The sequence below is a fragment of the Podarcis vaucheri genome, assembly GCF_965113315.1.
Source record: "Podarcis vaucheri genome assembly, chromosome: 7".
NCBI lineage: Eukaryota > Metazoa > Chordata > Lepidosauria > Squamata > Lacertidae > Podarcis > Podarcis vaucheri.
In genome coordinates, this window is record NC_138765.1 from 76,136,921 (window position 1) to 76,152,716 (window position 15,796).

The 15,796-nt window shown below is 48.6% G+C and overlaps 1 protein-coding gene across 3 annotated transcripts in view; it reads right to left on the reverse strand.

Moving 5' to 3' along the window:
- The window catches only part of TTLL10 (tubulin tyrosine ligase like 10), a 229,529-nt gene that overhangs the window by 48,452 nt on the left and 165,281 nt on the right, over nt 1-15,796 (reverse strand). Inside the window, exon 1 of one of the 3 annotated variants that reach the window (XM_082229877.1) lies at nt 766-864. The exons of the other annotated variants lie outside the window; for them this stretch is intronic. Coding sequence (XP_082086003.1) covers nt 766-849 — 84 coding nt within the window. The 5' untranslated portion in view covers nt 850-864. Of the gene's footprint in view, nt 1-765; nt 865-15,796 lie in introns of those variants that run through there. 3 annotated transcript variants of the gene reach the window in all.

Below are 15,796 nucleotides of genomic sequence, written 5' to 3' on the forward strand. Positions count from 1 at the left end.
TAGCAGGCAATTGGCTGGCTCCAGGAAGTCCACAAGCAGGCCAGAAACGCAACCATTAGGCAAAGCAGCATACAAACATGTGAATATTAGGCGAGATTTACCAATGAATTTTCATGAGGGCTTTTTTTTAAAAAAGAAAGAAATTTCCCCACTTCCGCCCCACCCTCCTCTCCTGAACCCAGGACCCGGGAGCGAATCCTCGGTTAGCAATAACTGAACAGCTGCTTTGCTCCCTGTGAAAGCCTGCTGATTTTAGAGAAAGAGGGAGGTCACACACACACACACACAGCCCTCCTGGGATTACAAAAAAGGACCTGCCGCCACTGTCAGGACCGCACCAACTAAGCCGACACGAATCCTACATTGCAGGGGGTTGGGCTAGATGACCCTTGGAGTGTCTCTTCAAACTCTGCAATTCTGCAATTCAGTGAATAAATCCCAATTATGTGGAAATGGGAAAAGCAAGCTAGAGACTGGAAAAAAATAGAAACAGAGAAATTGAAATGGGCAGATTCTTCCGTCCCTACAGATTCTTCCATAGCCCTGATGATATTGCTGGACTCAAATGCCCATCAGCTCCAGCCTTTGTGGCCAAGCATGGGAGTTGCACTTCTGAGACGCAAGTGGTGCTGTGGTCTAAACCACTGAGCCTCTTGGGCTTACCGATTCGAATCCCCATGACGGAGTGAGCTCCCAGTGCTCTGTCCCAGCTCCTGCCAACCTAGCAGTTTGAAAGCACACCAGTGCAAGTAGATAAACAGGTACCATTGCAGCAGGAAGGTAAACAGTGTTTCTGTGCGCTCTGGTTTCCATCATGGTGTCCCGTCGTGCCAGAAGCGGTTTAGTCATGCCGGCCACATGACCCGGAAAGCTGTTTGTGGACAAACGCCGGCTCCCTTAGCCTGAAAGCGATATGAACCCCATAGTTGCCTTTGACCGGATTTAACCTTCCAGGGGTCCTTTACCTTTATCTTTTGCCTGCACTTCAGCAACATCTGGAGGTCTCAGACCTGGTAGGCCAAAATATATGGAGAGCAGCAGATTGTGCAAGGCTGGTTCATCACCAGGGGTGATGAACCTTTGCCCCTCCAGATGTTGCTGGACTCCCATCAGCACTGACCAGCAGGGCCAGTGATGATGGGACTTGTAGTCTAGCAACATCTGGAGGGCTACAGCTTCTCCACCCCAGTTCTGCATGGACTGGCAGTGGCTCTCCAGGGTTTGGGACATGCCTCTCCTTCCTCAAAGCCAATTCTGTGCATTTCTGAAGAGCAATGAGAGACATCCTCTTGCACAAACCCTTGCAAAAATCCACCAGTTGCTGCTTAACTCTGCCAACGTGAATACAGGAGAAGGGAAAATCTCCTAAAAGGCCATCCAGGCTGGCAAATAAGCTGATTTCAACAGAGGCCACAAGATGGCACTGTAGAGTCATCTCCATTTCCTTCCCACCTGCTCTGCTCTTGCTAGAAAACAGTGGCGTAGCGTGGGGGGTGCAGGGGGGGGCCGACCGCACCGGGCGCAACATCTGGGGTTAGGGCAAATCCACGGGTTAGGGGGCGCAAATCCACGGGTTAGGGGGCGCAAATTAATTGCCTTGCCCCGGGTGCTGACAACCCACGCTACGCCACTGCTAGAAAATACTATATTCTTATGCTCAACCCCACTTTTCCAAGCAGGTAAAGAGTCCAAGCATTCACTTGGGTTTGGTTGTGGGGGAAGGGGGTCTTTGGGGAGATTGTTGGTGCTTCCTAATATTTATGTGTGTTTGCAAATATATAGGTTAAGCCAGTATTTTTATTCTAAAAAAATGTTTAGGGGTATTTTCATTTTCCTAAAGGCAAAGGTAAAGGTACTCCTGACCATTAGGTCCAGTCGCAGATGACTCTGGGGTTGCGCGCTCATCTCGCTCTATAGGCCAAGGGAGCCGCCGTTTGTCCGCAGACAGCTTCCGGGTCATGTGGCCAGCATGACTAAGCCGCTTCTGACAAACCAGAGCAGCGCACAGAAACGCCGTTTACTTTCCCCCTGGAGCAGTACCTATTTATCTACTTGCATCTGACGTGCTTTCGAACTGCTAGGTGGGCAGGAGCTGGGACTGAGCAACGGGAGTTCACCCCGTCGCGGGGATTCAAACTGCCGACCTTCCTACTCATATTGAAATACTGCCCGTCAATGAGGCCAAACTTAGATTTACGAAATGATTAGGGGTATGCGCCCCCCCAGAAAAAAAGCACTGGGTTAAGCAGAGGCAAGAAGCCCAAACTCTCCAACAGACTATAAAAGTCCTCTGCTTCCACATCAAGATACCCAGGTGGATCCAGAGGTCAAATTTAACTCACTGTGTCTCACTCAGACTTAGGGATGGACGGATCGGTCCTTTTTGGTTTCTCTCATTTCCCCAGTCTTCAGTTCAGTTTGCCACATTTCCCTGTCAGTTTGAGAACTTTGTTTTTAAGGCCTGACAAAATCCACCAGCGTTTTATAGCACACATTTCTCCTCCTAACATGTGTATTTTTGCAAAGGAATTCCCCCCCCACAGAATGCATTTCATTTTATTTTCAGTAATAGATGCATATACATGCACACTTCCTCCTAATATTAGATACCGTATTTTTTGCTCTATAAGACTCACTTTCTCCCCCCTAAAAAGTAAGGGGAAATGTGTGTGCGTCTTATGGAGCGAATGCAGGTTGCGCAGCTATCCCAGAAGCCAGAACAGCAAGAGGGATTGCTGCTTTCACTGCGCAGCGCTCCCTCTTGCTGTTCTGGCTTCTGAGATTCAGAATATTTTTTTTCTTGTTTCCCTCCTCCAAAAACTAGGTGTGTCTTGTGGTCTGGTGTGTCCTACAGAGCGAAAAATACGGTACCTATTGCCATGCCTTTGGCTGGAGAACTGCACCGCAAAATTCGGAAATGGATGAATCTGGATGGATTAGCTGTATTTCGGCTCACGGAAGTGCAAAGGAGGAGGGTTTTCTACTTAGAATAGACCCAGTGAATAGAACAGGCATGGCGTCAAATGAAGCTGCGTGTTGAAGGATTCATGACAGATAAAAGAAAGTACTTGGCTAAAGTGTGGAATTTGGCCACTGTGGGAACAGAATGCTAGACTAGGTGGGCCATTTGCCTGATGCAGCAGGCTTCTATTATGTCTAACTTGAATTAATTAATTTCAGTAAAACTTACTAGGAGACAGCCTCAGATTGCACCTGGGTTACCTCATCCATAGCTGGGAGTGAGGGGGAGGAGGTCTTCCTCTCTCTTCTGAGGGGGAATCTAGAACTGTTCCCCAAATAGTTCTGCATCACCAAACCAGTTACCTAAGTATTTAGTTTACCTAACAATAGGAGGTGCCTGGTTGGAGCCAGCAGACAGGTTTGACCAACTTTCAGCTGGCCTTCTGGTCCCATTAACCCTCTCCTGTCTAACCACCAATCTGACGGCAATAATTCATTGGTACTCTGTTCCCCTTCTCCCCTTGCCAAAGGATGAGCAGAGAGTGCATTTCTCAAAGACCCTCAATTCCTTTAAGGCTCAGGAATCAAGATGCAAAGATGGGGCTGGGAGAGACTCTCTGCCTGAAACCTTGGAGACTTGTCGCTGGTCAGGGAAGACCAAACTAAGCTAGATGGACCAATGGTCTGTATAAGGCAGCTCCCACTGTCCCGCCCACCCAAATACGTTGTGGGACGTCTTTTCAAAATGAAGGTCTGTTTTTGAGTACAGTGGTACCACAGCTTACATACGCTTCAGGTTACATACACTTCAGGTTACAGACTCTTCTAACCCAGAAATAGTGCTTCAGGTTAAGAACTTTGCTTCAGGATGAGAACAGAAATCATGCTCTGGTGGGGCGGTGGCAGCAGGAGGCCCCATTAGCTAAAGTGGTGCTTCAGGTTAAGAACAGTTTCAGGTTAAGTACGGACCTCCGGAACGAATTAAGTACTTAACCTGAGGTACCACTGGAAAGTGTTTTTGCAAAACACCTCACAAAACTCTTTATGAATCAAAGGAACCCATTTCCATGCAAGAGAAACAGCTTTCAATGTTATCATTCTGTGGGGTCAGCTGCATATCAACTGTCACAGAGCAATGGGTCTTCCTCCCCCACTCTGCAAATTTCCGAGGCATGAGCCTCTGCCAGGGGTGCCAACTTAAGTAAAATATCAGGGGGTGGGGCAGAGACGTCCAGCCCCACATAATCGATCACATGATGTGGCGTGCACACCCCCCCATTTGAATGGCAATGCCAATCTACTGGTTGACAGGGCTGATATTATATTGAGGGGGGCCAAAGGGAGCTTGCCCCCTAGGAGTAGTCTCCTATGTCCTCCGCACCTTCTAGGGCAGCTGCAGGATTTGAACCTGCAACCTTCCGAGAGCTTCCGTGACCAGAGCTGCTCAGCCACTTCTCAGAAGACAGCATCAGCTGTAGGCAAGAAGCAGAAATCCAACTGGGGCAGGCAGGCAGCTTCAGCGATGCCAGGGTGTTGCACTGGTTGAATGACTGGCTGTTAGGAGCACAAGAGCTCTGTACATGTGGGAGGTGTCAAAGTTTTCACCAGTAAAACTGATGCAGATACCAAGGCAGGCAGGCGCCTTTTTCTCTGGCTGATTCCAGGTCATGCATTCCTGGAAACAAACTAGACTCTCTCCCACGCACAACCGCGCCAATTTCCAGATGCAGCGTCTCAGCCTCCCTCCTTCCTTCTGCCTGCCTGCCCCTTCATCCACTTTGAAGAACTCTGCCCTTGCCCTCCCCTCCCCGTCGACTCCAACCCGGGTAGCGTCTTTGTTCTGAAGATCAATAGGCTTGACCCGCCTGGGTCCCAAACCTTGCCAGAAAAGGCTTGGTGGGCCTTCTGTCTACGCAGAGGAGCCCAGAGTGATGTTTCAAGCAAGTTAGACAGTCCCCAGATCACAACCAGGTCTTTGTTGTTGGTGAATACTTGGCAGACAGCAGAAAACAGATTGGGGGGAGGGGTGGGACGCCCAATTTTTCTCTCCCCTGCCCCTTGTTCTTTCTTCCCCTGCTGTTTCCAAAGCAGGTGGTTTGCAAAATCATGGAAAAGCAACAGAAAACTCAATATTTCAAGGGGAGGGGTCCTTCACCACCCTCTGTGGCACGCAAGCTTTAATCCTGTGTTATTGGCCAACTGCTGATAATAAGCACAGCAAATAATTACATTTGTATACGAAACATCCATCCACTTCATTGGCAGGTGAATTAGGTTTTTAAAAGTGCAAAGATTCACTTTCTCTCCGCACCCACCCTGGTCCTCTTTTATTGAAAATGGCAGAAGAATTTGATCTCTGGAGGGCTTCCCTTTAGGAAGGGAGAGGTGAAACTTGAGAGAGGATGTCACAGTGTGGAGGTCCAATCCCAGGTGCTTGCCAGCCACGACCACTTCCCATATACTCCATTCCATTATCTCTCCCCATGTGTGTGTGTGTGTGTGTGTGTGTAAAGCGAAATGTGAGTGGTTCATGTGCAGAACAGCTGGCCATTGTGTACATTTGCACCCCTTCAAGGAGCTCAAGGTGGCAGCACAACATGGTTCCTCCCCTTCTCATTTTATCCCTGCAACTACCCTGTGAGGTAAGTTAGGCTGAGAGACAGTGACTGCCCCAAGGACGCCTAGTGAGCTTTGTGGCCAAGTGGGGGATTTGAACCCAGCCTCCCAGGTCCTAGTCTGACTACTATTATGCAAAGGCAGCACTGATACTGAATAATAATAATAATAATAATAATAATAATAATCATTTATTATTTATACCCCGCCCATCTGGCTGGGTTTCCCCAGCCACTCTGGGCAGCTTCCAACAAAACACTAAAATACAATAACCTATTAAACATTAAAAGCTTCCCTAAACAGGGCTGCCTTCAGATGTCTTCTAAAAGTTTGGTAGTTATTTTTCTCTTTGACATCTGGTGGGAGGGCGTTCCACAGGGCGGGTGCCACTATCGAGGAGGCCCTCTGCCTGGTTCCCTGTAACTTAGCTTCTTGCAGCGAGGGAACCGCCAGAAGGCCCTCGGTGCTGAACCTCAGCGTCTGGGCAGAACGATGGGGGTGAAGACGCTCCTTCAGATATACTGGACTGAGGAAGAAGAAGAAGAAGAAGAAGAAGAAGAAGAAGAAGAAGAGGAGTAGTTTGGATTTGATACCCCGCCTTTCACTCCCCTTCAGGAGTCTCAAAGCGGCTAACATTCTCCTTTGCCTTCCTCCCCCACAGCAAACACTCTGTGAGGTGAGTGGGGCTGAGACTTCAGAGAAGTGTGACTAGCCCAAGGTCACCCAGCAGCTGCATGTGGAGGAGCGGAGACGTGAACCCAGTTCCCCAGATTACGAGACTACCGCTCTTAACCACTACAGCACACTGGCTCTCGAGAGGAAGAGAGAAGGAAGCTGGCAGGCAGGGTTACCCACTGGGCTGGTTATAAGGAAGGAAGCAGGCAGGTGGAGACTGAGCGGGAATGGAGGTTGATGGAGCAGGGCCTCATTCACCCTAATAGACTGAGAAGGTCCAGGCACAATACCTTTGCAGTTTGGCAGCAGAGCACACTCTATCTTTGCTGTGACGCACTCCCTCCCACATATCCCAGCGTTCTCAGGACGCTTCCTGTCACCTCATTCTGCATCTTGCTTGGCAAACTGAAGGTCACCTCTCCTTAGACTTTACGCACAGGGAATGTTCTCTGACAAGCGAAAATGAAGGACATCAGAAGAGCAGCCACTTCAGATGCCTCCTCCGCTCAAGTCTCCTTAACTCAGCACAGTCTCTTCCATTTTCCTTCCCATTCACCCCCACCCTCGGCAAAGCCGGCTACCGGAGGACAAATAAACATCTCAGAAGCACACTGCAGAACTCCTGAGAGCAGACCAAGGCACTCTTGATGTCATCTGTGTCTTGGTTTTTTCTTTCACCTGTCTTCAATCTTCAAAACGAGAGGGAGGAAATTGCCCAAAACAGGACCCACAGGTTAAAATCTCTGTAAGAAACACCATAAAAATGTAATACTAAAAAAAGCAAAAGAGAGAAAGAAGAATCGGCTGTATATTTTGGAAAGTGGTTTGTCTTGACTGCCTATTTCTTCATAACAACAACAACAAATTATTTCTACCCCCCCCCCCCATCTGGCTGGGTTTCAACTTCATCACCAAACTCAACAAGGTGGGGACGACACTTTTCCTTGCAACTGGGATGCCGGCCACCATTTTGAATCAAGATGGAGGGCCCAAATGTTGCTTCGGTGAGGTTTAGCCTGTGTTTTTTGTTTTGTTTTTTGTTTTGGCATAGGTTTGACCACCTCTTGAGACATCATTGCCAAACTTGGCATCGGGGTTCCTGTGAGGTGGGGGAGGCAGGCTTCATCAATGGATGTCAGTCACCATTTTTATTCAAGGTGGTGGACCAAACCATAGCTTTGTCATGACTTCACCTGTTTTTAACCATAGGTGTGGCTGCCTCTCGAGACACCATTGCCAAACCTGACGTGGGGTGGGGGGTTTCTGTTGACGTTCGGATTCCAAGCACCATTTTGAATCAAGATGGCAAGCCAAAACATGCCTTTGGCATGACTTTACCCATTCTTTGGCACAATGGTTCCAAACTCACAAATTACACTATCCATTAAAAGACAGTGGCTCGAGCAAAGTTTTTCTCCTTCTCTCATGACACTAGAACTCACTGGCATCCAACAAGGCCAAGTGTTGGAAGATTCAGGACAGACAGAAGAAGCTGCTTTCCTTACACAGCTCATAGTTAAACTGTGGAGCTCATTCCCGCAGGAGGGAGGCAGTGATGGCCTGGTTTTAAAAAAGCATTACTCAGATTCAAGGCTGTCAAGGGCTACTAAGCAAGATGGCTCTGCCTCCATGGTAGAAGTTGCTAGAAACCACGGTTGGGGAGAGGGCTCTTGTGCCTCAGGTCCTGCTTTTGAGCTTCCCAGAGGCACCTGGTTGGCCACTTGAGAACAGGAGGCTGGACTAGATGGGCCATAGGCCTAATCCAGCAGGCTTTTCTTATATTCTTAAATGTGATGAATTAGGAATGGCTTAAGGGCTACATAAAAAAAATTCCTTCCAGTAGCACCTTAGAGACCATCTAAGTTAGTTCTTGGTATGAGCTTTCGTGTGCATGCACACTTCTTCAGATACTTCTTCAGATTCGTGTGCATGCACATGAAAGCTCATACCAAGAACTAACTTAGTTGGTCTTTAAGCTGCTACTGGAAGGAACTTTTTTATTTTGACTATGGCAGACCAACACGGCTACCTATCTGTAACTTAAGGGCTACAGTTGGGGACGCGGGTGGTGCTGTGGGTTAAACCACAGAGCCTAGGACTTGCTGATCAGAAGGTCGGCGGTTCAAATCCCCGCGATGGGGTGAGCTCCTGTTGCTCAGTCCCTGCTCCTGCCAACCTAGCAGTCTGAAAGTACGTCAAAGTGCAAGTAGATAAATAGGTACCGCTCCGGCGGGAAGGTAAACAGCGTTTCCATGCGCTGCTCTGGTTCGCCAGAAGTGGCTTGGCCACATGACCTGGAAGCTGTACGCTGGCTCCCTCGGCCAATAAAGCGAGATGAGCGCCGCAACCCCAGAGTCGGTCATGACTGGACCTAATGGTCAGGCCTCCCTTTACCTTTACCTTTAAGGGCTACAGTCAGTGTGAAGCTGGTTTGAGGAACAACACTTCAAACAGTAGTATTTTACTTTATTTCTTTAAAAAAGTAGAGGATATAAACACATTTTGGATAATGCGATTAAAACCCATCCCTGGAAATGCTGCGAGGGCATTTTAGGGAGTGGCAGTTCAGCAACATCCAGAGGTTCCAAAGACCTATTCTATGCAATTAAGTCCAGAGGTGACCTCTGGGGTGGGCCTTGACTTCTTAGGGCACCTGACCCATGCCGTCTCCTTCTCCCTCCAGTACAATCTGGAGATGACACAGCTTGTTTAAGCATTAAACAGTGGCTGATGCAAGGCTGGGGTCTGGACACAGAAGAAAATCAAATATATCTTGCAGGCTTCAGGAGACCCAGAACTCAGCAGTGGACAGAATGCAATCAAAGAAACCTGTGATCCTAAGGAAGATGCCTGGCAGGCTTCTCGCTTCAGACGTGCTACGCTGAAAGAAGTCCTCCAGTCTCCCATAAGTCTTCTTCCCCTCTGAAAGAGGCATCTATTGTTTGAATCTTTCATTCTCAGGGCACTTCAGGGCATTTCAGCCCCTCCAGGGCTCCCTGTTTTCCAGAGACAGTCCCGGATTTACAGAAACCTTCCCAGTTCCTGGTTTGATCCCGCTTTTCCTTAGGACATCTCAATTTTCCTCAGAGAAATTTGGGAGGGTATGGAGCTATGCAACTGCTGAGCCAAGGAGATAAGTACGGTAACTCTACAACTTTTGGAAGACATCTGAAGGTGTTAAGGCAGTTTTTAATGTTTCATTATGCCTTTTATATATGTTGGAATCCACCCAGAGTAGCTGGGGCAACCCAGCCAGGTGGACAGAGTATAAATAATAAAATTATTGTTGTTGTTGTTGTTGTTGTTGTTGTTGTTGTTGTTGTTGTGCAGTAGGACATCCATCCACACCACCCATGTAAAGGTAAAGGGACCTCTGACCATTAGGTCCAGTCGTGACCGACTTTGGGGTTGCAGCGCTCGTCTCGCTTTATTGGCCGAGGGAGCCGGCGTACAGCTTCCGGGTCATGTGGCCAGCATGATCAAGCCACTTCTGGCGAACCAGAGCAGCGCACGGAAACGCTGTTTACCTTCCCGCCGGAGCGGACCTATTTATCTACTTGCACTTTGACGTACTTTCGAACTACTAGGTTGGCAGGAGCAGGGACTGAGCAACAGGAGTTTACCCCGTCGCGGGGATTCGAACCGCCGACCTTCTGATTGGCAAGTCCTAGGCTCTGTGGTTTAACCCACAGCGCCACCCACGTCCCACACCACCCATGTAAAGAACTGTTAAAACAACTAGATACAGCCATGGCTTCCCCCAGAGAGTCCTGGGGACTGTTGTTTGTTAAGGGTGCTGGGAGTTGTTGGGAGACCCCCATTTCCATCCCAGAACTACAATTCCCAGAGATCCCTGGGGAGAGGGATTTATTGTGAAACCGCTATAGGTACTGTAGCTCTTATGCTCAGGTCCTGCAAACCAGTTTCCCACAGGCATCCCACTGGCCGTTGTGAGGACAGGATGCGGGACATGATAAGCCACTGGCCTGATCCAGCCTTAGTACTTTTCTTATGTTTGGGGGGAGTGCTTTTGAGGAGCGACTCCAGGTCCACTTCTTTTCAAGCCAGCCTCACTTCCCCTCTGCTCTTGGCTGCCTCTTTGCAAGCTGGAACCTGTCCTTTGGGCGCCTGGCGGGATCTGGAGCAATGTCAGGGAAAGGTAGGCTAACTCCACCCAAAGTTGAGCTGGTTGGGAATGGCAGAGAGGGAGGAGGAGGAGGAATCCCCAGCTAAAGCCCATTTCCTGATTCTTTTCCTGCTAGTCATGCAGGGCTGTGGTTTTAACAGCTTGGCCCCCACCTCAAACTGATGGAGAGCGTCCTTTCCGGCACAGAGTCCTTGAGATCAGTGCAGCTGGAACAGGACACCAGAATCACAGAATCTTAGAGTTGGAAGGGACACCAAGGGTCATCTAGTCCAACCCCCTGCAATGCAAGAATCTCAGCTAAAGCATCCATGACAGATGGCTGCCCAACATCTGCTTGAAAACCTCCAGGGAAGGAGAGTCCGCAACCTCCCGAGAGAGACTGTTCCACTGTCAAACAGCTCTTGCTGGCAGACAGAACCAACTGATTCTGGTTTTGCAGCCATCCTCCAGTTCCCCCTGCTGAATTCTGCAAGGGGCAACATTGAGGTTGAGAAGGAAGAAGATGGCAGGCAGATGGAGGCTGAAGTTGGTGGGGCACTGCCCTATTTGCCCGAATGCACTAGCCTCCACTGCTTAAGGATGAGCTTTGGAGGGGGGGGAGGCAAGTTTGGCGTAGGGACTCAGAGGTCTGCTTTTCTTCTGGCTCCCCCCTCCCCCCCCCGCTTCGCCCTGCCTCCGCTCCCCCGCCCTTCACAGTTGTGAATATAGGCATCAGATGTTATGTACTGGTTGCTATGAAGCTACACCCCCTAGGAATATGAGTGTGGGTAGCATGCCAGGAAGCCGCGGTTGGCAGGTGACTCCCACATCAACAGAGCTACTGAGATTTTAACCTGTGGCTGCCAGGAAATGCAGGCAGGGAGAAGAACAAGAAGACAGGAACTGGCTGTGTCATGTTTTTTGTTTTGCCTTCTGCCCTCCCGTGTCACCTTCAAACACAGGATTCTGGGTTCGGGGGTTGTATCCCTCTCACTTGCCACTAACTCTGTCCCAGGGCTCCTCACAGTGGTGGCTGGTTGCACATTGGGGAAGAAGGCAGGGAGCCTGACAGTAGGTGGCGCCAGAGCCAATGAGAGGCAGAGCCAATGAATTCTAGTTTTGTCCTCCCGCCCTCCTCCTCCTCCCTGCTGAGATTAACAAAGGGAGTCTGAGGAGGAGGAGGAGGAAGTTGACAGGCAGTGCCATTCCCTGGACTGGTTAAATAAGAAGCAAAGGCAGGTGCGGGTTGGCTGAGATTGGTGGAGTATTGCCCCATTCAGCTTACTGAACCACCCTCCCCTGGCTCTCTTAATACAAGCCTGCAGTTGGGTTACACACAAGGTTATATACAGCTCCCTGGCTGGGCTGCTAACACAGGGATGCACAAAGGTGCCTCTCTAATTCAAGGGAAGCGAGGGAGGGAGTGGGTAATCTGGAGGCTAGATTTCACGGGATGGTGCATGCAGTCAATTCACTGTTCTAGTGCACAGCTTAACAGTTTAGCAAATCTCTCTGTCCTTGTAGAATGGAAGGCCAGTCTTCCACTTTCTGTAACACACTAGAAACAAAGTAGCTTAATTCCTCTTCCTGTAACACACTAGAAGCAAAGTAGCTTTTAAAAAATAATAATTAAATTGGGGAACCCTTAACTTCCAATTCTGCTTATTAAAATCACCCCTTGCTTGCTAAAACTGGGCCCAACTGGTCAACTAAAGTAGATTAATCTCGTTTAGGAGAATGGGAAAAGGCTCGCTTTTGCAACTGCATTTAGTGAGGTGTTTGTGATCTTCCCAAAGGCTGTTGGACTAGATACGGTATATATCTGTCTTCTGAACTTGAGGAAGTTATATCTTATCTGTGCCCCTGGTAATTAGACCCGCTCCCCACCATCAGATTTCATGGTTTAGCCAAGTAAAAGTTGCCAACTTTCCTCCAGCTCCTGTGCTTCTAAACATTAAAGTGTGCAGTAATAAGCAGTTATGATCAAGGATGTGGATAGCTTTGCTGGCCAGGAACATGCAGGCCCCAGAAGTGTTGAAGGCCCTGATGAACAACGTTGTCTCATTGTGTAACACTTGAGTGCAGAAATGCAACTTCATCATCATTCCAAAACATCTGAGAAGCACCAGGTTGAGGAATGCTGGTCTTTACCAGCTCTAAACTACAGCTAGATCCTTCTCAGTTTTGCCCTTAACAAAGCCTCAGATTTATAGTTCTTACCAGGGTGTGTGTTGAATATGCACCTGCACTGCCAGTGATTTCCCAGGCATTATTTCATCTTTGGGAGGGGTGGCTAACACCCCAGAGGACACGATCACACTTCAAAACGACCTTGACAGATTAGAGAACTGGGCAAAAACAAACAAGATGAATTTTAACAGGGAGAAATGTAAAGTATTGCACTTGGGCAAAAAAAAAAAAAAAATGAGAGGCACAAATACAAGATGGGGGACACCTGGCTTGAGAGCAGTACATGTGAAAAGGATCTAGGAGTCTTGGTTGACCACAAACTTGACATGAGCCAACAGTGTGACGCAGCACCTAAAAAAGCCAATGCAATTCTGGGCTGCATCAATAGGAGTATAGCATCTAGATCAAGGGAAGTAATGGTGCCACTGTATTCTGCTCTGGTCAGACCTCACCTGGAGTACTGTGTTCAGTTCTGGGCACCACAGTACAAGAAGGACACTGACAAACTGGAACGTGTCCAGAGGAGGGCAACCAAAATGGTCAAAGGCCTGGAAACGATGCCTTATGAGGAACGGCTAAGGGAGCTGGGCATGTTTAGCCTGGAGAAGAGGAGGTTAAGGGGTGATATGATAGCCATGTTCAAATATATAAAAGGATGTCACATAGAGGAGGGAGAAAAGTTGTTTTCTGCTGCTCCAGAGAAGCGGACACGGAGCAATGGATCCAAACTACAAGAAAGAAGATTCCACCTAAACATTAGGAAGAACTTCCTGACAGTAAGAGCTGTTCGACAGTGGAATTTGCTGCCAAGGAGTGTGGTGGAGTCTCCTACTTTGGAGGTCTTTAAGCAGAGGCTTGACAACCATATGTCAGGTGTGCTCTGATGGTGTTTCCTGCTTGGCAGGGGGTTGGACTCGATGGCCCTTGTGGTCTCTTCCAACTCTATGATTCTATGATTCTAAGGATACAATTGTTGGAATAGCCAGTCCAGCTTCTTGATAATGGCCCTGAGTACGGGTTCTTAGGATGATAAAGGAAGTGGTTCTGTGCCAGAGGGCAAAGGGGTGGCTCCCTCATCTGGCTGGCAGTTAGAAGGACAAAAGGGACAGTCAAGGTGTGTGAGGGCTGGGTTAAAAGCAGGAGGCAGGCAGAAGTCTGAGAGAGCGAGAGAGATGCTTGATTTCCCTTTGAATCCAAGGTTGTGGATATGGGAGAAGCAAGATCTTTGCGGTGTTAAAGCTGCGAGTCCCTTCATTGTAGGCTCAGGTTGTATGTTTGTCTAACTAAACAGTATATCATAAAGACGTCACTGTCTCCGCTGTGCCTTAATCCAAGGAAACCAAACCCTGGATAACGCCTGGAATCAAGCACCACTCAGAGATTAGCATGATGTGCAACTGTTTCTATATCTATATCTAATATTCAAGGTATCCATGTATTAGAACATACCTTTTTAAAATAAAAAACCCTAGAATATTCCATATGCAATGCCTGCACAATTTGGACCTTGCAAAAAACAAGATTCCCAAGGTCTGGGAAAAGAAACGAGGCTGCTGGATATCAAGAGAGTTGCATCCTCCCGTCCTCAGAGTATACCTTCGCCCTTGTTCTATAGATCACACACACCTCCCCTCCTTTCTGTGTTTGTCTAACCATCACTTTGTGTGACACATCACAGTTTTTTGCAGACGTGAATGATTTGCGATGGATGGGGGTATAGGTAAAGGAGACGTTGGCTTGTAAACAGAACTCACTGCTCTAACTGAAAGTGACTCCTTCTGTTTGTCGAGCCTCTCCTTGGCTCACCAGCCTCGTAACAGTGGCTTAATATTTGTCCTCGGAGGCTTGGAGTCTATGAATAGCAAAGCAAACGTACATATCTGTACTTTGCGTGTGCTTTACTGCTACTCCCTTCAGCTCCCCCCCCCCAATCTTCGGATTTTACAATGTTAGCAGGCAGAGAACTGCATCTCCCACAATTCCTTGCAAGGGGTTGGATTTCCCGGGGAGGATAAAGCTCGGCTTAAGTGTTACGTGGTTGTTGCTGGGCTGAGGTGACACAGCATTGAGGAATCTTTGATTTCTGGCAGGCAAAGAAAGGGGATGTTACCTGGGAAAGCATGCCATAGCTCGGTTACAGAGAGCACATGAGGAAGACCCCTGATTTGCTAACCTGGAGATGCCGGCGATTGGTGCTGGGACCTTCTCCAGGTGGGGGGGAACCACATTTTTGAATGCTTCCCTACGAAGAAATCTCTCTGCAAGTAGAAAGCTAGCATACCTGGGCTGAAAATGATTTCCCAGCTTTTATTTGCAAATCAGACCACTGGTCCATCTAGCACAGTATCTGCACGGACTGGCAATGGCCCTCCAATGTTTTTTTTTGGGGGGGGGGTTAATTCCAAGCCCTACCCAGAGAATGGGGGCTTTAGCGTGCAAACCATGCGCTCTCTTAACCACTGTGCAAAAGGCTATGAATGCATCCGCGTGCTGCTGCGGTGGAATGAGGAAGCAGCTGCAGGCGTGAACATGCGGCGGGGTGGAAGCTAAATTCCATTTAAGCTTTTAATACCCCCTCCGGCATCAAAGTATGGCAAAGGTTTCTGTCCCCTTGCGCTTAATGTGGCAACTCCTGTGGATTGTACCACTGCGAACTGCAGGGGGGTGTGGTGGTGGTGGTTCACTAGGAAAGCCAAGCGATGTCTCTTAAGGAAAACCTCCACCTAGAAATGAGAACGTCCAAGGGAAATATTCTATAGCTTAATATTCTCACTAATATACTGGTTTTGTATCCTACTGGTCTCCAGGCGGGAAGGCAGTTTTCAGGGCAACAGGAGATGACCACTGGGTGATACAACAGGAGCGAGAGTCTCTCTTCCCAGAGAGTGTTGATATCGGACCTGCGTTCAAATCCCCTCTCAGCCACGGAGCTCACAGAGTGACCTTGAACTAACCTTCCTCTCTCTGCCCAGCCTACCTCACAGAGTTGCAGTGAGGACGAAATGGGGAATGGGAGAACCAAGTTTGCTACACAGGGCTCCCTGAAGGAAGGCTGGGATATAAATGTAATAAATAATAATCGGATTGCCAATGCTGTAGTGTCTCATGTACTGCAGCCCTCTGGAGCTGAATGCTCCGGGAATATCTGTGTGGTGCATCTTGCTTGCCAATGGCACTCTTACTGCGAGGCTCCGCTTGTGCAACAGATCCTGTGTTAGAGGCAAAAGT